We start from the raw sequence: 22,656 nt of genomic DNA on the forward strand, positions 1-22,656 counted from the left end.
TTCTAATTTCAGCAAGGAGACAGTTTTGCCTTTGATCTTTGTTATTGATTCTGTGGAGTCACATTTTTGTTTTGGTAAAATAACTAAACAAAGAAAGGCCAGACTTGGTGTTTATTTTTTCTGGTGAGGCAAGCAACCCCGTAAGATGTGTTTATATGATCCAGGAAAATAAATACCTTTGGTAACTTTCCCTCGCCCTTTGACATCTTTCAGTTCAAACTGTTTGGGTGTCCTCCCATAGCAACAAAAACACTCCTTCCTAGGAAGGGGTGGAAATTGCAAAATTGCTTTGGTATGCAACCTTCAGAAAAAATGTACTAAATGTAACTGCAACTGCCAATCGATGCGTGCATGCTGCGTTTATGCATATGGGGAGGAGTGGTGGCGCAGCAGTTGGCGCACTTTGCTGTGAATTTGGCGACCGGTGTTTGATTCCCAACCGTGGCTGACGTCAGTTGGCGAGTGATAGCTGTTCCGGTCTAGTATCTCCGCTCGGTCGACTCAGCCTTGAACGAGTGGTGGGCGTGGTGAGCAAATGACAGCACTGGAAGGCAAAGGAGGCCACCCGTGGTGGCACTGACCACACCATGCCGCTGTGATCCATTCTGTCATCAGTTGTTGCTGACGAATAACGCTTTCCCTGTCTGTGTATTCGTTTAAATTCATGAGGCAAGTGCTGTTTAGTGATCACCACCAATTAAGGCCTGCACGGTGCGTGAGCGAATTGTGTGTCCAGCACCGTAGCTGGCCCCCTGCGTCTCACCAGTGCTGATCTTTGCACACCCAACACATTGAAGGCTGAGTCAACCTTGGGGAGGCTCAGGATAGGTTATTATACTGGGTGGAATGGATGTGTCTGGCTCTGACTGCAAATTGAATCCCCATTGCCAAAGCTGTATTTTTGTGCTGCATGCTAACCACTCCGCAACTGCTCACCAAAACACACATATACCGTACATCATGGTGCAAGTATTGTTAGCGAGCACCTATTTGAAGGCTTGTATGACACACAAAGGGGATGGTGGGTGTCTATACCACACCTGGCCACCTTTGTCACTGGGTGCTCATTTAAGGCTGAGCCGATCGAGGGGAAGCCTAGGGACCAGTACAGGTGTTTGTTACTTATGTTGGCTGTGAGTGGGAATTGAACTGGAGTCGCTGGGTTTTGTAACAGTGCGCTGGCCACTGTGCCACCTCTCTCCACTGTACAGCTGTGAAAAAGAGCTTTACAGCTCATCGGATTCCTCCAGTATAAATAAATATTCTGATTCTGACATATGCTCACAGGTATATCACAAATTTAATTCCGATCGCCTCCATCGTAAATAGGTCGTGGTGTACCACTGATCTCCAAAAGTCACCCTGATACAGTCGTGAAAATTCGACATTCCCAGAACGAGGGCCAATGTTTAAAGAACAGCCTCTGTTGGCTTCCTGCACATTGAAACCCATCGACCCCTGGGTAACGACGCTGCTGTTTACTCTCACGTTCTCCCGATTTACGAGCAGAATCCTGCCCTCGGCACCACTTGGTCGGATATTATTTGAGTGATTGAAGACATTAGTCTCATGGCAAAGACAAATGCTTCTTTTAAATTCAAGAAACCCCCTTTTATCTCCTTCCGCAAAGCGTGTGGTTGTTGTTGCCATGGTAGCTCTAGGCACAAACGCATCTGTCCGTCTGCCTTTCCCTGCGGGGAAAGCTGGGTCGCTTTACCCAGCGACTCATTAGAGGAAAATAACTTCTCCATCCAGACGCGAGCGAACCACCGTGCAGGGTAATTTCTTTGTTCAGAAAGTGGAATGATGGGACTGTTTCCGTTGCATTCAAGGCAAAAAAAAAATCTGTCCGATGCATTGTTGTATTTCAATGCGATGTCATATTTGAAAAGCCTTAAAGTTCAAGGGTCTTCCTGCTCGAAATAACGCATGGGGCGGCACTTGTCTCCATTGGCTAACCTGAGCAAACGGTGGCAACGACGGTTAACACCTCACTAAGTGGTACTCATTTAATTGATCCCAAAGGAATTGAATATAAAATTACAATCTTCCTGTTGTAACCTTGCCTAGGGTTCCCTTGGAAAAATATACCTTTTAAATCAATGGGCTCTCGCCTGGTTTTGTAAGTATAGTTCACGTATTTGTATATGTAATTATTTTGTCTGCTGCTGCTGCTGCATTCTTTACCCGGCACATAATAAAGAGCTATTAAATTATTACGACGATGATTGTGATGTTGACGGCGATGATGTGTTTTCTTTTCTGCAGCGTCCTTTGTTGTCGACAGGGCCTGGCAGAGCGAGTGGCGTTGGCTTGTGAAGGGCAGGAGGGATGAGGGCAGCCCGGGGCCTCGTGCTTCTGTTGGTGCTACTCGCAGTCGTCTGCCTCGCAGGTACAATCCTTCCTCCGTCCCGCCTCGACAGGGCGATAGCGCAGCCATTGCCCCCCCCCCCTCCCGCCCCCCTACTTCTACTGCTGCCTACCCAGTCCCAGTTTTCACTCCTGACTCCATTCATGATCACTTTCATTGTATATGTACTATGTTGAATTTCATTCACACCGTACATAGCCATTCTTACCAATTGGAGGTGCATATGATTCATGCTAATACCCATCCCATAATGCTGTACGTGAATTATATATAAGGACCACATCCCATATACAACCACTACCAAGCAAATGAAAACCCTACTACAAAAAACCCGAATAAATAAGTAAACAAATGGCACCAAAACAAAAAGCACAAAACAACTTAAAGAGTTAGCACAGCAAAGAAATGAGTCCATTAGATCACATCCTGGACCACAATGCCAACTTGCCAACCCAGCCAGGAAATCTTCACAGCAGGCTGTCAGGTCAAGTCTTATCTCCGTGATTTGTTTGAATCTGGAGTTATAGGCAGCTTATAATTTCCTGGATTGGTGGTAAGCAGTCTGGCCCGTCTTAGCGGATTTTTGCTGTAAGTGGGGCGATGCTGACCAGATGCAGTGCCAATGCTGTAATTTTCCACTTCAAGGGGAACCACCTCTGCCCAAGTGAGCGAGCCGCGGGTTCGTGAACTCACTCACTGCGTGATTAATTAAAAATAAGTAAATGTAAAAAAAATCAAATAAAGTTGGACTAAAATGGCAAATGGAGGTGATTGTGACTTTGTATGGCGCATGCCAACAAGTAAAACGGTGTTCCTGCTCAAATGTCCAACGCAGGACAAATATTAGTATTGGCAGCCATAATTAATTGGTGGAAAGTCCACATTCCAGTGGTAGGAGCCAGTTTATCCATGACCACTACAATATTTTTTTTGTCACATCTATGACATTCTTGCTCTGTAGGGGTCCCCCTCTGCCTGCCCCCTCCCCCCATGTATTTCATGAGATTAATTGTATTATAGGACACCGATTGTTGTCTACCCGCGAAGTAAGAAGGATAACACTGACATTTATTTTGCATTCATTGTGTGTGGTGTCAGCGGCACTGCTCAGGTTTTATAGTGGAAAACAACTTGAGCCGTTCTGGGCTGGTTCAAAATGTCCCTGGAATGGCCCACTTTGAAACGGTGCAAAAGCAGTATAGCAAGCAACAATAAGTCACGTTGTTTATCTGGCAATGCTCATCTCAGTTTCCGGCCACAAGTCATTGGTGTGAGTGCTCTATTTCTTATGATGGGGGCCAGTCTAACATAAGTGCAGCCTCACTTGACGTCCAACAAAGTGGTGGTGATTTTATTATTGACTCCAGAGAGATGATCGGCTGAGTTTGACCCCTTTGCCGGGATTTGAACTTGCATAATTCCAACTGTGAGTCATGCGTTCTAGCGGCAGTGTCAGCTGACCAGTTAAAACCGCAAAGGTGAACGGGAATAACGAGTTGAAAGCTGACGCAACATTGGCCAGATTCGAGGATGGGCTATAAAAGAGAAAGAGCTGTTAAGCTAGGATGAGATGCCAGACGTCGCAGTCGCATTTTACAGAGCGAGGAATATTTTTTGTTTTGTGTTATTTAAAGGCCAGTGCTTTAAATGGAGTTGAAGCTTTTTTCACTTTGTCTTCTGCGAGGCCATTGTGGAGCCATAAAGAAACTGTCAAGTTTATTTATTTCAAGCGCAATTTTTTAAAATAAACTAACTGCTTTTACAGTGCGTTTTTTTCTGCATTGCAGAAACAAAGCACGTTTTTGTTGTACATCTTAAGCGGTGGTGGTTCATTGCTAGGGCCTTACTGGTTGAAAAGAAAGGATAACAATCCTTTATACTTTCTAGCTCATTTAAAAATACATTTGAACATATACAGCTCCCACTCTCCAATATTCAGTAATATAGTTTATCTCCTGGCATGCTGATCTTATGTACGTTGAGTTATGTATTACCTGGTGAGTCATCCAGCCAGGTGGCACTTCGCAGACCACTCGATTGGCAATCATATATTGGGCAGGGGTAAAATTATTCAATCATCCATCTGGTTAGGCAACATATGTGCCACTTTATAGAAGGTAAATGGTGATTATCCTATGAATAAACTGGCTCCCACCATGGGAATATGTAAATTCCATCCTCTGGGGCACTGAGCCATCTAGGATGGGTTCTCCCCCCATTTCTCAGAGATTATTTAACTTTTGACTATTCAAGAAATTTTCCCACGGTTTCAACTGTTTTCAGAAGGAATTTGCAAGAAAAGCACTGCAAATATTATTTTGCGATTTCCTATGCGCGTTATGATTCAAGTAAATGTTATACTTGCATAAATAGCTTAGTGGTCACGCAAAATGTAATGTTTTAAGTCAACTGCCTTCACTCAACTTATACAATGAATGACTAGTTAATTTGAATGAAACCGTTCTTGAGAATTATATCATTACAGTGTTATTTTGCTACATATAGCTTGTATGCAGAATGTAAAACCCACGTTGACTTGGGATATTTAGCGGTGTGCTTTCGCTAAATTGTCCTCACCTGAAGAAGGATGCTTGTGTTGCACCCGAAACGTCGTGATTTAATTTATTTAAATTTTTTACCTACGTAACTTTACCGAAAAAACACACAAAGAGTTTGGGATATTTAGGTGAGGATAGAAAATGCATTTGTAAATATTACATTTAGAAATCAATATTTTTACCACATTTATAATTGTACTCGGAATAGCATTGTATCTCATGTTAAAAAAAACTGCTCTTTGCAGGGCCATAGGGTTCTCGATATGCAAATTAAACTGTAAAAGGAGACTTGTTATTGGCCAGGGGTGGCATTATGTCTACCCCTTTTGCTTAACTTTGGTACTCATGGGAGTGGTTGGAACTGGCCAATGAGATACATAACATATCCACCTCATTGGTGGAGGAGATCCAGCAATCCGTACTTCAATTATGTTTGAAGCAATTGTATCTGAATTGATTTTAATCAAGAAAAGCAACTTGACAAAGCAAATACAATTTGCCACTTAACTTTTGCTTATTTTTTTCATTGTTGTGCTTTTTTTTTTACAAACGTTTTTGTTAAATGTGAACAAATACCACTGCTCAGGTGGCAATGGTAAAACAAAAAAATTCCAATGTAATGTTAACTTACCAGCATTGCTAACTATGTTCTGCGCGATGCCTCGCAGGGGCCAGGAAGGGCAGCGGCGGTAGCCGCACCGGCGGCAGCCGGTCTCGTGGTGGCTCCAGCCATAGCGCAGGGAGCAACACCCAGAAGACCAAGCCTGGCTCCAGCTCCAGCTCCGGCTCCAGAACAGGCACGGGCGGCGGCGGCGGCAGCCAAACGGACTCGCACTACAAGCCGAAACCCGACACGTCCCGCACATCTGGATCCTCCAACCCAGGGGCGGCCAACCCACCTTCAAACCCGGCGTGGGCCCCCCCTGTCTTCCGTCCTATCCCTAAAAACCCCGGGGCAGCTTCCAAACCTCTCGACAACAAGCCCGCCGGGTTCCCCTACCCGGCAGCCGGCGGCGCCGTGGCCGGCGGCGCCGTGGCCGGCGGTGCTGTGGCGGGCGGAGCTGTGATGGGAGGGTCCAGTGCGGTTCACCCAGGCTCTGTCCCCAGAGTCGCGAGTCCCAATGTCAAAGCGGAGCAGCCGGCCCCTGGAGTGGGCCAGGCTGCGCCAGGGTATGGCCAGCCTGCTCAAGGTCAACCGGGTCAAGGATTTGGCCAACCAGGTCATGGTCAGCCAGGCTATGGTCAGCCAGGCTATGGTCAGCCTGCTCAAGGTCAACCAGGTCAAGGGTTTGGCCAGCCAGGTCGTGGTCAGCCAGGCTATGGCCAGCCTGCTCAAGGTCAACCAGGTCAAGGGTTTGGCCAGCCAGGTCATGGTCAGCCAGGCTATGGTCAGCCAGGCTATGGCCAGCCTGCTCAAGGTCAACCGAGTCAAGGGTTTGGCCAACCAGGTCATGGTCAGCCAGGCTATGGTCAGCCAGGCTATGGCCAGCCTGCTCAAGGTCAACCAGGTCAAGGGTTTGGCCAGCCAGGTCATGGTCAGCCAGGCTATGGTCAGCCTGCTCAAGGTCAACCGGGTCAAGGGTTTGGCCAGCCAGGTCATGGTCAGCCAGGCTATGGTCAGCCAGGCTATGGTCAGCCAGGCTATGGCCAGCCTGCTCAAGGTCAACCGGGTCAAGGGTTTGGCCAGCCAGGACATGGTCAACCAGGTCATGGTCAGCCAGGCTATGGTCAGCCAGGCTATGGCCAGCCTGCTCAAGGTCAACCGGGTCAAGGGTTTGGCCAGCCAGGACATGGTCAACCAGGTCATGGTCAGCCAGGCTATGGTCAGCCAGGCTATGGCCAGCCTGCTCAAGGTCAACCGGGTCAAGGGTTTGGCCAGCCAGGACATGGTCAACCAGGTCAAATTCAACCTGGACAGCCAGGATATGGCCAAGGTGGTGTTCCTGGATATGGGCAAACTGGTCCAGGTTATGCTCATCCAGGTCTGAGGCCCGGCCAATCAGGCCCAGGGTACGTCCCAGGCCAGGGTCAACCTGGACCCGGATTTGGACAACCCAATCCGGGCTATGGTCAGCCTGGCTATGGACAATCTGGTCCAGGCTTTGCCCAGCCTGGCCTAAGGCATGGACAGTCGGGTCCTGGATATGTTCCAGGCCAGGGACAACCAGGACAGGGGTATGGACAGCCTGGAGGTGGGTATGGGCAGCCTAGGCCAGGCTATGCCCAACCGGGTCAACCGGGCTATGGTCAGCCGGGCTATGGTCAGCCGGGCTATGGTCAGCCTGGCTACGGTCAGCCTGGCTATGGTCAGCCGGGCTACGGTCAGCCGGGCTACGGTCAGCCGGGCTATGGTCAGTCGGGTTATGGTCAGCCGGGCTATGCTCAGCCGGGCTATGGTCAGGCTGGCTTCAACCGGCCTGGTTGGAATGCCCCAGTACAGCCTGCAGGTCAACCAGGCTACCATTATGGCCAGAACAATCCAGGATACGGTGGCTATGGTGGCGGCTATGGTGGTGGCTATGGTGGCGGCTATGGTGGAGGCTATGGTGGCTCTGGGGGATTTGGAGGCTTTGGTCAGTCTCCGGGATTTGGTAGGGGCGGCTCTGGATTTGGGGGTTTCGGCGGCCAGGGTTTCGGCGGGCAGGGTTTCGGCGGCCAGGGCTACGGCGGCTACAAGCCGCGCAGCAACCTGCCCTACTGGGCGATGGGCGCCGTGGCTGGCTACGGCCTCTACCGCTTCGGGAGGTTCACCGGCTCAATGGACCAGCAGCACCACCACCACCACTATCACCACGACAACACCGGCAGGAGGATCGACTCCTCTGCCGACGGAAGGGGCACGCCAGGGGCTGGTGCCGGTGGGAAGCCATGGATTCCCACCTACCCCAATGGCACCGATCTTCCTCGTATGTACTCGCACCTCCCCACGCCTGTGTGTGTGGCCGCCGCCCTTCCCTGCTCTTCTCCTCCTCTCTGTGCTGAATGGTTTACGTGCGCGGTTCCCACCGTGCATTGCTGTGCCGCTTAGCTTTCTTTTCTGAAATTAGGGTAATTGCTGCAGACACACCCATAACTGGGGCGTGTTATGCCCCAGCGATATATTCCTACGTTATTTTCTTAATCCATGAGCATGTGGAATTTCCACCGCTAGCTCAGGGCTACCAAAAGAAATGAGCCGCCATCCCAATGCTTGTTTTGAACATTGAGATACTTTAACTCTTTTGAAGGTTTGAGAATGCTTCGTGACAAAGTCATGAATCTGTTCTGCTGCAATTACCCTAACCTAAAAATACCCTTTGGGTAGGTTTTTATATATACATATTCTTCACTTAATGTAACATTCGACATACCTGATGGCAACATCTATTTCCATGCTTTGCTTTACAAAGTGAAACTCGCTTTGTCTCATGCAGTGGAGAACTCGATTAACAAATGAGGATGCTCATACCTGTATCATGTCAACATATGGTATTATGTCTATCCTGTCTTTTGAAAGCAACGATATATCAATTGTCCTATGATATGAAGAGATTTCTGTTGATCGCCCCATGTTAGAGAGGAGCCTCTGGAAGGTGACATCACAGAGCTGCTGTAGTTACCCTCTTAAGTCATAATCAGAATAGCTATAAAGCTCTTTTTCACAGATGTTCAGTCGGGGCGGGTCAGAACGTTACGCCAACAAATAATACAAAACCACGAGAGGAGTACAAAGTCTAGGAAAGGTAAACAAGTCACTTAAAGTAACTCAAGGGGTGCTGAAAATTTGCCCTTGCCTCACTAAAATTAAGAATTTAGTATATTTGGTATTCACACTTGTTCTTATAGTGCAAGGCTATCGCTCATGCACTATGTTGCAGAGACGACTAGAGGAGGGCAGTAGGGCGCGATGTTACCACGAGTAATCCCAATCGAGGAATTTGGCAGAAACGGTTCAAATTTGGAAAATTTGGACGATGACGGCACATCATGGCCTACTCATATCGAATAATGTCCGGGGGTCTTTAACATCCACTGTATTATTAACACGCTCGCGGTAATAACCAGCGTGGTCCGCAGGATTCAAACCACGAACCTCTGCGACAAGCGCTGAACACGTTACCGCTGGGCCGTGTCACCACCAAACGAAGGAGTTTTAATTCATGCCAATAAAACCAAATCTATCACGGTCACTCGCATCCTTCCTGAAATACATGGGCAATTACAACGGACTCTGGCTCTTAACAGTAAGGTTCTCTGTAGACCCAGTCCAGCCCCAAATATAATTACCGCTTGGATCATCAGGGAAGATGTCAAGCTTTAATTTTTTACTCGCCCAATGTAATGGACATTTCAGATCTGGGCATGCTTGTGTTATAATTTATGTTACGGTTGAACCATGTACTTGGTTGGGCGTGTAGCCAGTTGTGGGGTCAGTGTGTTTGATCGTGTGTGTGCTCCAAAGCCTAACATCTAGCACAGTTATTCATCAACACCAGTCTTCAAAAGATTTTAAATTCCATATTTTCACGGCAACTAAGTAGCTGATGCACTCAAAGCATAATGCCAATTTTCAGGCCTCTGGAAATGGTTGGTAAACCTTGAAATCTAAACAATGGTGGCACGTGAGGAATAGAGGAATAGAGTTTTCATTGAAGGTAAATTGATCAAACAAGCACACCGGTCTTCAGTGTAGATCTTTGCAGTTGTGGCATATAGCTCTCGAATGTGTTGGTACAAACGTTGTTTGGTACGATGTCCGACGTTTCCAACGAAGCACGCGGAGCGAAAGGTCGAACATCGTGTCCAAAACAACACGCGGCTCACTCAACCCGGAATCACATTGGAGAGCTGCACCCAATCTTCATCATTGCAAGCAGCTGGCTGTGTGCACATTCAGTGGCCAAATTTTAAAATCTCTTTTTACTGTTTGCACAAATCCACGGACACATTGTGTCTAAACAAATCAGCCGTTTACAGCTTAACTGAGCTATGACGTTTGAAGAAAGACTGCATAAAAGTAACAGTTACACATTTGGACTAGGTTAGAAAGCTGTATATTGCATACTAAATGTAGCGCATTATATTCTCGGTAACATTGAGCCTACCCACAGCAGTACATGGTTGTTACCAGCCCTTTGAGTGTTTCGTATTGAAGTAATGGAACGTACCACTATGTGCCCAGGGGGTTGTGATATGACAAAGCGGGTTCCACCTTGTTTCTGTTTACACACAAGCACAAGTTGTGCTGCACACGAGCATCATTGCGCATCGTACGCCCATACGGTTTGTGTTGCCGCATCGCGACGATGCGCATAATCGCACAGCGAATCCATCGCTGTGTCTTCCATCGCTGTGTCTTCCATCGCGATCGCTTGGTTTTTTTTTGCCGCCGCCGATTACATTCACATTCTTGCGTGTCACTTGGCAAGCATCGCTGCTCGCATTGTTTCGCGAGAGGCTCTGTTTTTGCTTCCTGGGTTTGTGTTCGAGGAGTGCGTATGGCACTGCCTTTTGTCCAGCATGCAAAACCCCAGAGCATCTTTGAGCATAGTATTCCACAATGCAGAAGAGATTGACTAGTCTGTTGGCAAAAGACGGCTATTGACCACTTGCACGAATACAACAAGACACATGGATGTCAATCAGCGTGACAACATTGAAGACGGATTATAGAGAAAGCTCAAGACGTTTTTTTTTAATGTTCCCTTGTACATGTAACTTCATTAGCCAAGACAAATGAAAGTTACTTTTGGCTGAAGATACATTACTGTATAGTCATGGTACGTTGGTCTCACGCAGTGGCTCTGTGGTGGAAGCACGTGGCTCACTATAGAAAGGCTGCCAGTTTTTATCTGGTCAGAGGTTTACTGAGCCCATCATTCCCCCTGGGTATACAAGCAGATATACCACTTTGCGGCAAACCAACAGTGACTCATCTTTGAAGAGCCTCTACCATGGAAATGTGTAATATGGATACACTTTGGCTATGACTGAGAAATGCATGCTGTGTTAAGCTCCTGTTTAGGGAAATTCACTTTTTGTTTCTATGTTGTAATATTTTAATCCTGCACTTAAAAGTCGCTGCGAACAGTCTATCTCATTAATAACACCGAATGTTTTGGCATCATTTCGACACATGACTGTGCCCAATATCTTATGCACATCCCTTAGACTCTGTCAATCACACACGTGCCAGTGACAATGCTACCTATATACACGTGCAGCCAATCCCAGGGGAGTTTGACGCAAACAGCACAGGTGCTTCCTACTGCATTGTGAGGCTCATTCAATGTGCCACTGTGCTTTATCTCAGAGATTCTATAGGTGAAAGGACGCGTCTGTCGTGTAGGCTTTTGTTACCCTTTCCAACATTTAGTTGATTGATACTAAGCACATGAGGATTTTAAACCAGAAGGTTAAATCTGAAAGGAATTTATTTATCTCCTCTCTGTGCCTTTTAGCATGGAGATGATCTTTCGAACCATGTTTTTTTTAAATTAAAAAAGTAAAAGTGATTTCCTTGCTCAAATGAGCACTGAGGCGGTGTTCGTCTCCTATTTACAGCCCTCAAGCGGCGGTGGCAATTCCACATTTTGTATGAAGGGAGCAAGTACGCCAGTAGGACATCCACCATTTGATTTGATTTCGTAATGTGGTACTCCGTTATCAGTGCCAGAGGAATGTTGGGGCGAGTGAACTTCCGACCAGAATTCGAACTCGCAAGCTTCTGCTATAATAAACGTGCTCTAAGATCGGCCTGCCCAGTAAGAAGAGTGCTGGGTCTTGGGGAGTACCAGATAGCAGCGGAAAGTTTTGTACAGATTGATCCAAACTTGATGTGCCAAGTGTGTTCAGATTTTGCAAGTTATGAAAATCTTTTTAAAGAAATTGGCCGCAGTTTAAAAAGGAAGCTTTCGTTTTTTAATCTTTGTGATTTTTTTTATTTAATGAACATTTCCTTTAATTGTTTGAGCATAAAATATATGTTTTGACATATTGAATTAAACTTTTGAAAACTATTTCCTCGTGTTATTTTTAAATGACGGTTTGGCAAGTTAATTAAAAGTACTATTTATGGCATTGTTTAACTTTACAACGGATATGTAAAACAACTCAATCGATGCACTTGCATTTGTATGTAAAAATAACTGTTAATCTCATGTGTTAATAATTTTTAGTTGATATTTCCAATCACTTACCAACGAGCATGGTGAAATATGGTCAAGCAATCCCCATTGCAAACATCGTTTAGAAAGGCCTTCATGCTGCAATGGATTGACAAAGGGCCTGTAAATAATTACAATTATATTTCACAATTGGATAGTTGCAAGCTCTAATACTCTTTCAGAGTCAAATCAGCTCTTCACTGCAGTGACAATAAAATGAGTACGGCTTTTGTGGAAAATAAGTAGGTGGTTGATCTTTTGAGATACTGACCTTGGGAATGTGGAATTTCCACTGCTGGCTAAGTACCACTAATAAAGATGAGCAAAAGACATTGCTCATTTGTCAGGGGAAACACATTGACATTGCCTTGACTTCTACAATTGTTTTCGTTATTTGCTGACGATTATAATTACATGTGGTTGTTATTACTAACGTCTCTTAGGTCATTAGTTAGTGTTAACTTTAACCTCAGATGCAGGGTAAAATTAAATGTTATTTTCCCGCTGCTTTGGCGCAGATCAACAGTCTGTACACACATAGTCATCTTAAAATAATTTCTTCCGCAACGAGCATACATAATTGGAATATAAGCTAACTATAATATATTCCTGCATAAGCTGAGAATGCTTTCCCACCAGTGTCTTCAACTGATCGCTGTCTTCAACGCACAGTAGGCTTTCACGACCATTGTTATGATTCGTAATAGATTTTGGCTATAACTACCAGCAAAACGCCCACCAAATTGTTCAATTGAGTAAATTGCTCTCCAAAACAGAAGAAATAAATTGGCAGATTTGTTTGCGTGAAAACTTGCATTATAACTGCCTGTGTGGGTTGGAGGATAATTTACAGCGCACTTTTTACTCGTGCAATCCGACCCAAAAATCAATTGTCAATCCTAATGCTATTTTATAAATAAGTAAACTCATCCAGCAATATGCGCATTTTCTGGGAAATGGCCTTTAACCAATTGGAATTGGACATACCAACATTCTCCCAGGCTATGTCAGTGACTCAGTGCCACCGTGGTTGCCTTCCACTGTAAGTTTGCCGCAAATACCAAATGTTCTCACGGTTTGGTTAGATTTGGCTCAAAGCAGAGAGAGTGAGGTGGAAGGTAGAATTGTGTGACTAAAGCTTTTGGAGACAAGTTTAGAACGGTAAATTGATGGACCGGATCAGAGTTGATTGAGGCAAATCATCATATGCAAGAGAGACCTGGGGTAATATGAGTTTCGATCGAGCAGGAGTGTAGAAAGAATGTATTACAAACGTTACAATGTGACAATACAACTACAGACACTGCCAAGCAGCCTTAGTTTAAAATATGGATCCTAGTACAATTTCAAAAAGTTGCTTGCATATGAATAAGTTTCTGTAGAGTACACAAACTACAAGTATTTTTTTAAGGCACGTATTGTAGTCATTTATCAAATTGTTGACCATAGTTGTTGAAATATGAAAAATAATGTTCTAGATTTTCTTATCTTACTCGGCATACTACATCGTTAAACCTCACCTGGTGATGCTGCTGTTTTGGCAGTGGTGCACAATTGACGTAAAAACTCGAGACACTCGTCAACAACACTGCCTTCAAATACAATATATAATCGGATGTGCTATGAAGAAGGGCCACTGTCCGAAACATTGCCGGTTATATATTTTACTCCATGAAGGCCATGGTGTTGATGAGTGTGAGTTTTTTACGACTAGGTTAGCACATCGGCATGGCATTTGTCATTGGAAATCTGTGGAAGATATCGGGTGCTTTTTGTTAAAAATATATATTGGCAATGTAACTTACATGCAACAAAAATATCCTCAACGCTACGCATACTTCACAGTGAATTCAAAGTAAATTCAATACGTGTTTTTAAAAAATATCCATAACTCCACAATTGAGTGTGACATTTTCCCCACCATTCTTTTTTCATTCCATTGCCTGGGAGTAGTCGCAAGTCTCGCATCAAGCAGCATTTCTTGATGCGTGGCAAAACGTTTATTTATTTATTTGTATTATCATTTGCGAACCGATTTATTTTCACGTGTTCATGCACTCGTGCATTCAATTTCAACACAGAGAGGCTCGGGTAATAATTCACTCCACCAAATCAACAGATAATATCGATAACGGCCACAGTAAATATCCTCGGCAGTAAACCCTGGTGCTGTACTGGGAACAAAAACAACTTTCGGCTTTCCAAGATGGCGCTGGTGCCATAACAATTTATACCCAGAATCCCGCTCTCTCTGGCCTACGGTTCCCTCTTCTTTCTGCTTGGCAATGCGCCCCAATTCTGGTTTGCCATCGTTGCACAAGCCTCACTTTTGGGATCGTTCAGGAGAACTGTTGAAAGGTACCTTCTTTGAGACGTCCTGTTTTTTTCTGCTGACATGGCAAGGTGCGTGTTAGCAAAACATTTGATGCCTCCTTGAAGACCACACTTTTCATCTACTATTTGGAGAATTTTAAGGAAGTGGAAAGAGAGGAAGACCTAACAGCGAATGGCTTGACGGCGACACCTGCACCGCACAATGTTCTAATTTTGAAGTTACAATTATCACTTTTTAATTGCCCAGGACAGGCAAATACTTAGCCTTGACCGATCTTTTTTTTCGATGAGAAAAAGTCTGCTTTGGTTGTTTGGGCAATTGTTTAACTTAATTTGTGTGTAGCTAGAAAACCAGAAAGCCAGAGAAGAAGATCCATGCGCACAAAGGGATAGCACTCAAGTTCAATACACATGAATGAACAACCTACTTCTTATGCTGCATTCTAATCGCATCGAATTGCCATGTAATTGGGTGCCTTGCATAATGACTCCGTTGTGTGATCCACCAACCCTACCTCCAAATCACTGGAATTACAGGCATGTGTTAATTTATCTGCTTACTTCTGTTAAGCTTAATGTTTATGTTTTACATTAATAATGCCAAGCAATGAAAAATAATTCCCAATGGGTGCCACTCTACTTGGTAGGCCTTTAATGAATTGCTCTCTCACAAGTCCTTGAAATTTCACCATTCTGTATAATGATTCAATTAAAAGCTTTTGTTTACATTTTGGGGAATATTGTGCCTCCTGTGGCTGTAGAGTTGCATGTTGTACTATAGAAAATAAGAATTTCATGCACGGACATTTCAGTGTATGTATCGTAAGATAAGACCATTTTATACATTGTTCTGCTCCTAACAGTGCGCCCGACTGAGAAACGCAATGAAATGCTAACGTGAAATTCCAGCACTAATACGGATTTGGCAGGGTGCTCACTCAACAGTTGAAAGTTTACCAGTTTAAAATCCTAGCTTGAGTAAAATAACACCAACCTCTCTGGGGCTATTTAAATTATTACCACTTTGTGGGCAGTGAACATTGTTAATTATCTACAGAATGACTGACCCCCGCCAGAACAATGTGGAATTTTTACCACTGGCTCGGGGCAGGAATGGAGACTCAATGCCGCTCCAAGTTTGATTGAGAAGGAATAATGCTTTTTTTTGTGAACGGTTCCAGATATATATTTTATGAGGCTTGGTAACTAATTCCAGAAAAAAAAACACAATAAAAAACTGTTGCAGAATTTGCAGAACCGGTGTTTTGTTGGCGTTATTGCAGCTGTTGTGGACCCAATAGATTTGATGCCATTTTTGAAAGGACACTTCAGGTAAAATGCCAAATCAAAACTTGTAATATCTGAGACAAATATGTCTGCAAAGTGGTATACTTAAAATGTTATTTGGTGGCATGTCCCTTCTTCTTGACGCGGTACATACTGTTAACATAGCGCAGATGCATTTTTTTTAGACCTTTACTTTAAAGTATGGTATTTCCAAAAATGCATTTTCACGTGTTCTTTTTTAGCAAGGTTGCTGAGTGGAAGCTCAAACGCCCAATATACCAAGCGACAAGCAACAAACGGCACTCTTGAGGGTGTATTAGATGAGCGTGAATAGGTTTTCTCAGATTGAGCGAGGTTCTGTTAACCTTGGGAAAAGAGGCCACGATTAGGGAGTTCCACAGTTGAAGCAGTGCCACGCAACAATCGGAGAGAGAGAGAGAAGTGTTTTGGCCTGCAAGTGTGATGGTTGAACGCGGTGTGGATAAGACGACAACAGTCAGGAATCAATGAGTGAAGTTAATGGGACCGGTAAGCATGGTTGCAGCGATAGGACACAGTGAGCAGTACGGGGGCAACTCGCCACCGGTGGGCGAGAGCTGAGAATGAATGGTTTACATTGGCGATTCCAAATGTCACTTTTATCTGCTGCATTTCGTTTGGCGTTCGTGAAGCATAGCACATTGAGTGCTTCATAAACAACTTTTACACAGCATAATAATATTTTTTCTCAATTCCAATTTGGCAGTATATCGTGAAATCAATATCTCAGACATAAAAATCCTGTTGTATGCTTCCCCTAAACAACACCCATGAATCGCTTGCTGAGCGATGCACTGCACTTATTTCGTGCTGTCATTTCTGGATTAATTAGGTGTGGCATTTCATTTCGTGTGAAAGGTAATTAGACAGTCTAATGACGTGGTGGTTTGCCCCATCGCATTGAGCTTAATTGACAGATTGTGGGCCAGCAGTCATGCTCCCTCGACGTAACAAACAATGCGAGATGATGAAGGCATTTATATTTTTCCCAAGCAGCTCCTGGCAATGGAACAAATTAAAGTGTAAAATGAACTTTGCATCGTAGGGGGGAATGGGGATTTAAAAAAATTATGCTTAACCCATTTTGCCCGTAGGAACGATTGCAATTGTTTTGGTAATTGCGACTGCCAAGGTCATTGCAGTGTGCGCTTCGAGGTCTTCCTAGGGTGCGTATTCACAGGTTTTTTTGTGAGGTAGAGTAGGGGGGGGGGGGATGCGCGCTTGCATGTTAATGGTCGGGTGCTCAGTGCGAGCTTTGTATGGCCGGCCAGAATACTGCCCACAACCACAGCGTAGGCACAATAGTCTGGCATCGGTGCGTAACCTTTTAACGTTACAAACAAGAAGTAAAAGTGTTTCCCCTGTTCCAGCAAGCGTCGGCTGGTTCTCGTCATTAGTTTCGGTGGGCTTGTTGAGCCAGCGGTGTAAAGTCCTCTGGGTGGCTCAACGGTAGAAGCGAGTGGCTCACAGTTGGAAGTTTGCGAGTTTGATTCCTGGTTGGGTGTTGATTCGGCCCATCATCCCTCCAAGGTTGATAAAAACGAGTACCACTTTTTTGTGGAGAAATAAATAGGTTTGTCTTTTGGATAGACTTGTCCCCGCCATGTGAATGTGGAATTGTCACCAATGGATCAAGGCTGTAAACGGGAGATGAGCGCTGCCTCAATGCTCATGGGAGCAACAAAAATACCTTTGTTGGAGGACCAGTCTATCCAAAGAATTACCCCTTTTGATGTACTCAATAATGCTGGACCCCTGACCGGGATTTGAACTTGCAAAAGTTAGATTGTGAGTTGCCCATATATTCAGTCGAGTTGTGCTGCTCAACCGAATAATAGGACAGTTCTGCTCGACGGAATAATAGGACGATTAAACCATGCAAGCAGCATATGGCCTTGAGGAGAATGTTGTTAAGGAAGCAAAAGTGATAATCCCCAAGGCCAGACATAATCACGATTGGCGTATTTCAGAAAACGGTGGTGATTTCAAGAATAAGTTCTAATTAATTATGTTAATAGCTTAATTTTGTTTGCTAAATTATTCCACATCAGCCGATTGGATTTTTGACGCTGAAAAAATAAAAACTTAATCTATCACACACTTGAGAGAGGTGAATACTTCTGCATCGTAACTCCAGCTGGGTGATGCGGTGATTATCACACTCCCTGAAGGGTTGTGAGTTCAAATCCTATTTGGGGCTTGACTCATCCCATCATTATTAATTAATATTAACATATGAGATGACCATTTTAATTGAATAGAAAATTATCCATACTGGAATAATAAAATGACGACGTTATTAATTCATCATATTTTACGACCCTTTATCAATCCATTGCCGATGAAGGCTTCCCCACACCATGTACTGTAGACTCCTTCGTTGGTTTGGCGTGGGTTTGCCAAGGAGGGCCCGGGACCGGTTCAGGTTTCACTTCGGCACTGGTGTTAGCCGTGGCCCCCCAATCGCTCTCGGGTCGCTAGATTCATAGCGCCGTGCCCACGGGCTGCTTTGTCATAAATTAGAATCGATGTAATCCTACTGTGCCGCAATGTCAATAGCACACTTTAATTTATTTAAAAGTCTGTTCCTATAATTCGTAAAGAAATGATTAAATAATTAATGAGGGACTAAAAATAAAAAATGACAAGATTAATTAGCTTTCTGCACTGATGTGATTGTGTATACTGTATATCCTGTGGCGCTGCAGTGGTAAAACTTGTGTCTCTCAGCAAGAAGGACATGGGGTTCGATTCCCGACCCAAGCGCCTTTCTCTGAGGAGTTTGCGTGCTCTCCCCCTGTTCTGCGTGGATTTCCTCCAGGCTCGCTGGTTTCCTCTCGTAGCTAAGCAAAGCACCCCACAGTGGGACCGGTATAGGCCAAATTGTCCCAGTGCTGAAAAAAATGCTGCAAATTACTCAATTGGTACTACACACACCAACGACACCACCCTCCTCATGTGAAGGCTTGGCAGAACCCTCCTGAACAAAAAGAGTTCTGAGACTCGGTGAGCTATTCCTGAATAAACAAGTGAAACAATAATAATAACAAACTATAGCATGCACGATGAACCCAGCGACGTGAGTTAAATTTCTAACAACAGTGGTGAGCAGCTTCTGAGTGAGTTCTGCAGGCCCCCTTCAACCAACCTACACTGACCAGCGTGGTGAAGTATGGACCGACATATTTCTTGGAGAGGCCTTCATCCAGCAGAGGACTGACAAAAAGGATCTTCTATATTTGTTTTTTTATGGACCATAAATTTGCATATGTGTATGTGTTTATGTGGGGCTTGTGGAGTAATGGATGTGTAGAGCCGATGGCACAGGTTGTTTTATGAGTTTCGGCACAGAGATTCATGCGCATGTGCAGTCGGGCACAAAGCAATCACAAGCATGGCTTGGCCATAGATCTCTGCCAGCAATTTGTCTGTTTGTTGAAGCATGTGACTCTTACCCTGTCATTTTTTCTAGCAGTTATGTCAAGCAGCGCTCACCGAGTCCATAGCATACCACTGCTACGACCACTCCTTAACCAGCCAAGAGTAATGTCTGTGCTGTACAGGTCAAAGAGATGAACTTTTTACAAATAGGCTGTCACAGACGCTTCTGGATTTGGCATGCTGCGCATGCACGTAAACTCTAGAAGCGTAGGAAGATACGGTAAGCAGGTTATGGTTGGAACGACATGAGAAAAGAAGCATTTTCGATGTCATCGGGAAGAAGAGGTTGCAATGGGTTGAGCACATTTGCAAAGTTCAGGAGGGAAGGTTGCCTAGACAGGCATTGGAACTAAATATATGCAATTTTCATTTTACCAGGTAAGGCCCACTGAGCTATATACAGTGAGGGAAAAAAGTATTTGATCCCCTACTGATTTTGTCCGTTTGCCCACTGACAAAGAAATGATCAGTCTATAATTTTAATGGTAGATTTATATGAACAGTGAGAGACAGAATAACAACAACAAAATCCAGAAAAACGCATGTCAAAATGTTATGAATTGATTTGCATTTTAATGAGGGAAATAAGTATTTGACCCCTCTGCAAAACATGACTTAGTACTTGGTGGGAAAACCCTTGTTGGCAATCACAGAGGTCAGACGTTTCTTGTAGTTGGCAACCAGGTTTGCACACATCTCAGGAGGGATTTTGTCCCACTCCTCTTTGCAGATCTTCTCCAAGTCATTAAGGTTTCGAGGCTGACGTTTGGCAACTTGAACCTTCAGCTCCCTCCACAGATTTTCTATGGAATTAAGGTCTGGAGACTGGCTAGGCCACTTCAGGACCTTAATGTACTTTTTCCTGAGCCACTCCTTTGTTGCCTTGGCCGTGTGTTTTGGGTCATTGTCATGCTGGAATACCCATCCACGACCCATTTTCAATGCCCTGGCTGAGGGAAGGAGGTTCTCACCCAAGATTTGATGGTACATGGCCCCGTCCATCGTCCCTTTGATGCGGTGAAATTGTCCTGTCCCCCTAGCAGAAAAACACCCCCAAAGCATAATGTTTCCACCTCCATGTTTGACGGTGGGGATGGTGTTCTTGGGGTCATAGGCAGCATTCCTCCTCCTCCAAACACGGCGAGTTGAGTTGATGCCAAAGAGCTCCATTTTGGTCTCATCTAACCACAACACTTTTACCCAGTTGTCCTCTGAATCATTCAGATGTTCATTGGCAAACTTCAGACGGGCATGTATATATGTGCTTTCTTGAACAGGGGGACCTTGCGGGTGCTGCAGGATTTCAGTCCTTCACGGCGTAGTGTGTTACCAATTGTTTTCTTGGTGACTATGGTCCCAGCTGCCTTGAGATCATTGACAAGATCCTCCTGTGTAGTTCTGGGCTGATTCCTCACCGTTCTCATGATCATTGCAACTCCACGAGGTGAGATCTTACATGGAGCCCCAGGCCGAGGGAGATTGACAGTTCTTTTGTGTGTTTCTTCCATTTGCGAATAATCGCACCAACTGTTGTCACCTTCTCACCAAGCTGCTTGGCAATGGTCTTGTAGCCCATTCCAGCCTTGTGTAGGTCTACAATCTTGTCCCTGACATCCTTGGAGAGCTTTTTGGTCTTGGCCATGGTGGAGAGTTTGGAATCTGATTGATTGATTGCTTCTGTAGACAGGTGTCTTTTATACAGGTAACAAGCTGAGATTAGGAGCACTCCCTTTAAGATTGTGCTCCTAATCTCAGCTCGTTACCTGTATAAAAGACACCTGGGAGCCAGAAATCTTTCTGATTGAGAAGGGGTCAAATACTTATTTCCATCATTAAAATGCAAATCAATTCATAAAATTTTTGACATGCGTTTTTCAGGATTTTTTTGTTGTTATTCTGTCTCTCACCGTTCAAATAAACCTACCATTAAAATTATAGACTGATCATTTCTTTGTCAGTGGGCAAACGGACAAAATCAGCAGGGGATCAAATACTTTTTCTCCCTCACTGTAGCTGAAGCGACCTGGCCACAAATGGTAGCTCAACGAAGTGGCTTATATGGAAATGTATAGCAGCCAAATACTCGAAACGCATGTTTTAAAATGTGGAGGGAATAATCGGAGAACACAGAGAAAAATCCACGAGACCACGGGGAGAGGCCTGCAAACTACAAATAAACAGGCGTCAGGGTCTGGATCGAACCCACGACCTCCTGCACACCAGGCGAGGGAGTTAACATCTCGCCTCCGCGGCACCCCTGAAGTGGCACCCACGTCTGTGACGAATGTGAATGTGAATCCAGGCAGTGGTGATGAGACCTTAATAGGGGTTCTTGGAGGTCAGGTGTTGCCCATGCAACATTAGTGGGATCTAGCAGAAGGCAGGAAGTGTGAGCTCTCTGATGCCCCTGGCTGGTACTAAGAATCCAGCCTCTGGATTCTTAGTGCCCTTGACCTGCCGATGCACACTTGCACAACCGCATCTGCGGTGCATTTGTTCTGACATGCACGTAATTCAAGCTGATGGATCAGCCCAGTTGTTCTGCATCGGCATCTTCCAATTGCACAGCCCTGTGTTTAGTCTCCGTCAAGTGATGGGCACTGAACACCCTCTGCCAAAGCCTTCCTCTCCCCTTCGTCCAACAATCAATTCGGCCCTCCTACGTAATCTCTCACTGTGAGTTTCTGCTGGTGCTGCTGCTGGATAAAGATATTCCATCTGTGTGCATGGCCAGACGCATGTGAACAATTATTCTTGTCCATTCTGGAGTGTGCTTCTTGCTTCCATACATATAGGCTTATGTTAGTCTATACAGGATATCAGTGGTATTTAAGTGTGTCCGTGATCAGGAATTGAACCACGGTCGTCGAGATTGTAACAGGTTGCATACACGACCTGTGCCACTATGTGGAGAGTCGTGATGCAGTAGTTAGCACCCTTTACTTTCACTTCATTGACATTTCCTTCGTGAATATATTTTGAATTATATTACCCATAAGCAAATTAGCATTCGTTCAGTCTTGCTATGTATCCTCCTCCCGTGTGTATCGGATTCCTGTTGGGCTATTTAAATCAAGTATACTCGTGTTTCACTTATCACCCATACCAGAAAGTATTACCACATCCCCAGATCCTCCTACTCATTTCCTTGTATAATAATGGATCTATAACTGTTTTCAATAAAAAAATATATCATTTTATAACAAGTAGCGAACCCGTTTCTCTGCAACAAAAAGTTAAGATTACTCATTAGTTTTTTCGGTAAAGTAACGTATGTAGAAATACAATAAAATTATATAAAAACAAAAAACAATCAGACGTTTCGATCACAACGCAAGCGATCTTCATCAGGTGTCAAGAACAAATCACGGAGGTAAATACAACAAAAAGATGAGAGACGAGAATTCAACAAACCTGAAAAACATTATGTGAAGCACATCCAGTCAGGCCAACAACACAGACACTTCCTGGCGGACCACGA

At 44.6% G+C, this 22,656-nt stretch overlaps 1 protein-coding gene across 6 annotated transcripts in view; it reads left to right on the forward strand.

The window, feature by feature from the left end:
- The window catches only part of LOC116942318 (contactin-2-like), a 132,609-nt gene that overhangs the window by 50,050 nt on the left and 59,903 nt on the right, over positions 1–22,656 (forward strand). For 2 of the 6 annotated variants that reach the window (XM_032954052.2, XM_032954053.2), the window contains exons 2-3: positions 2,269–2,392; positions 5,598–7,835. In XM_032954052.2, the coding sequence (XP_032809943.1) occupies positions 2,332–2,392; positions 5,598–7,835 (2,299 nt within the window). In that variant the 5' untranslated portion in view covers positions 2,269–2,331. The remainder of the gene's footprint in view (positions 1–2,268; positions 2,393–5,597; positions 7,836–22,656) is intronic. The other 4 variants (XM_032954054.2, XM_032954055.2, XM_076066948.1 and 1 more) reach the window with 3 other exon arrangements.

The sequence above is a fragment of the Petromyzon marinus genome, chromosome 14 (genome assembly GCF_048934315.1).
Source record: "Petromyzon marinus isolate PM22_M1 ecotype Great Lakes invasive population chromosome 14, UKy_Petmar_22M1.pri1.0, whole genome shotgun sequence".
In the NCBI taxonomy this organism is placed as follows: Eukaryota; Metazoa; Chordata; class Hyperoartia; order Petromyzontiformes; family Petromyzontidae; genus Petromyzon; species Petromyzon marinus.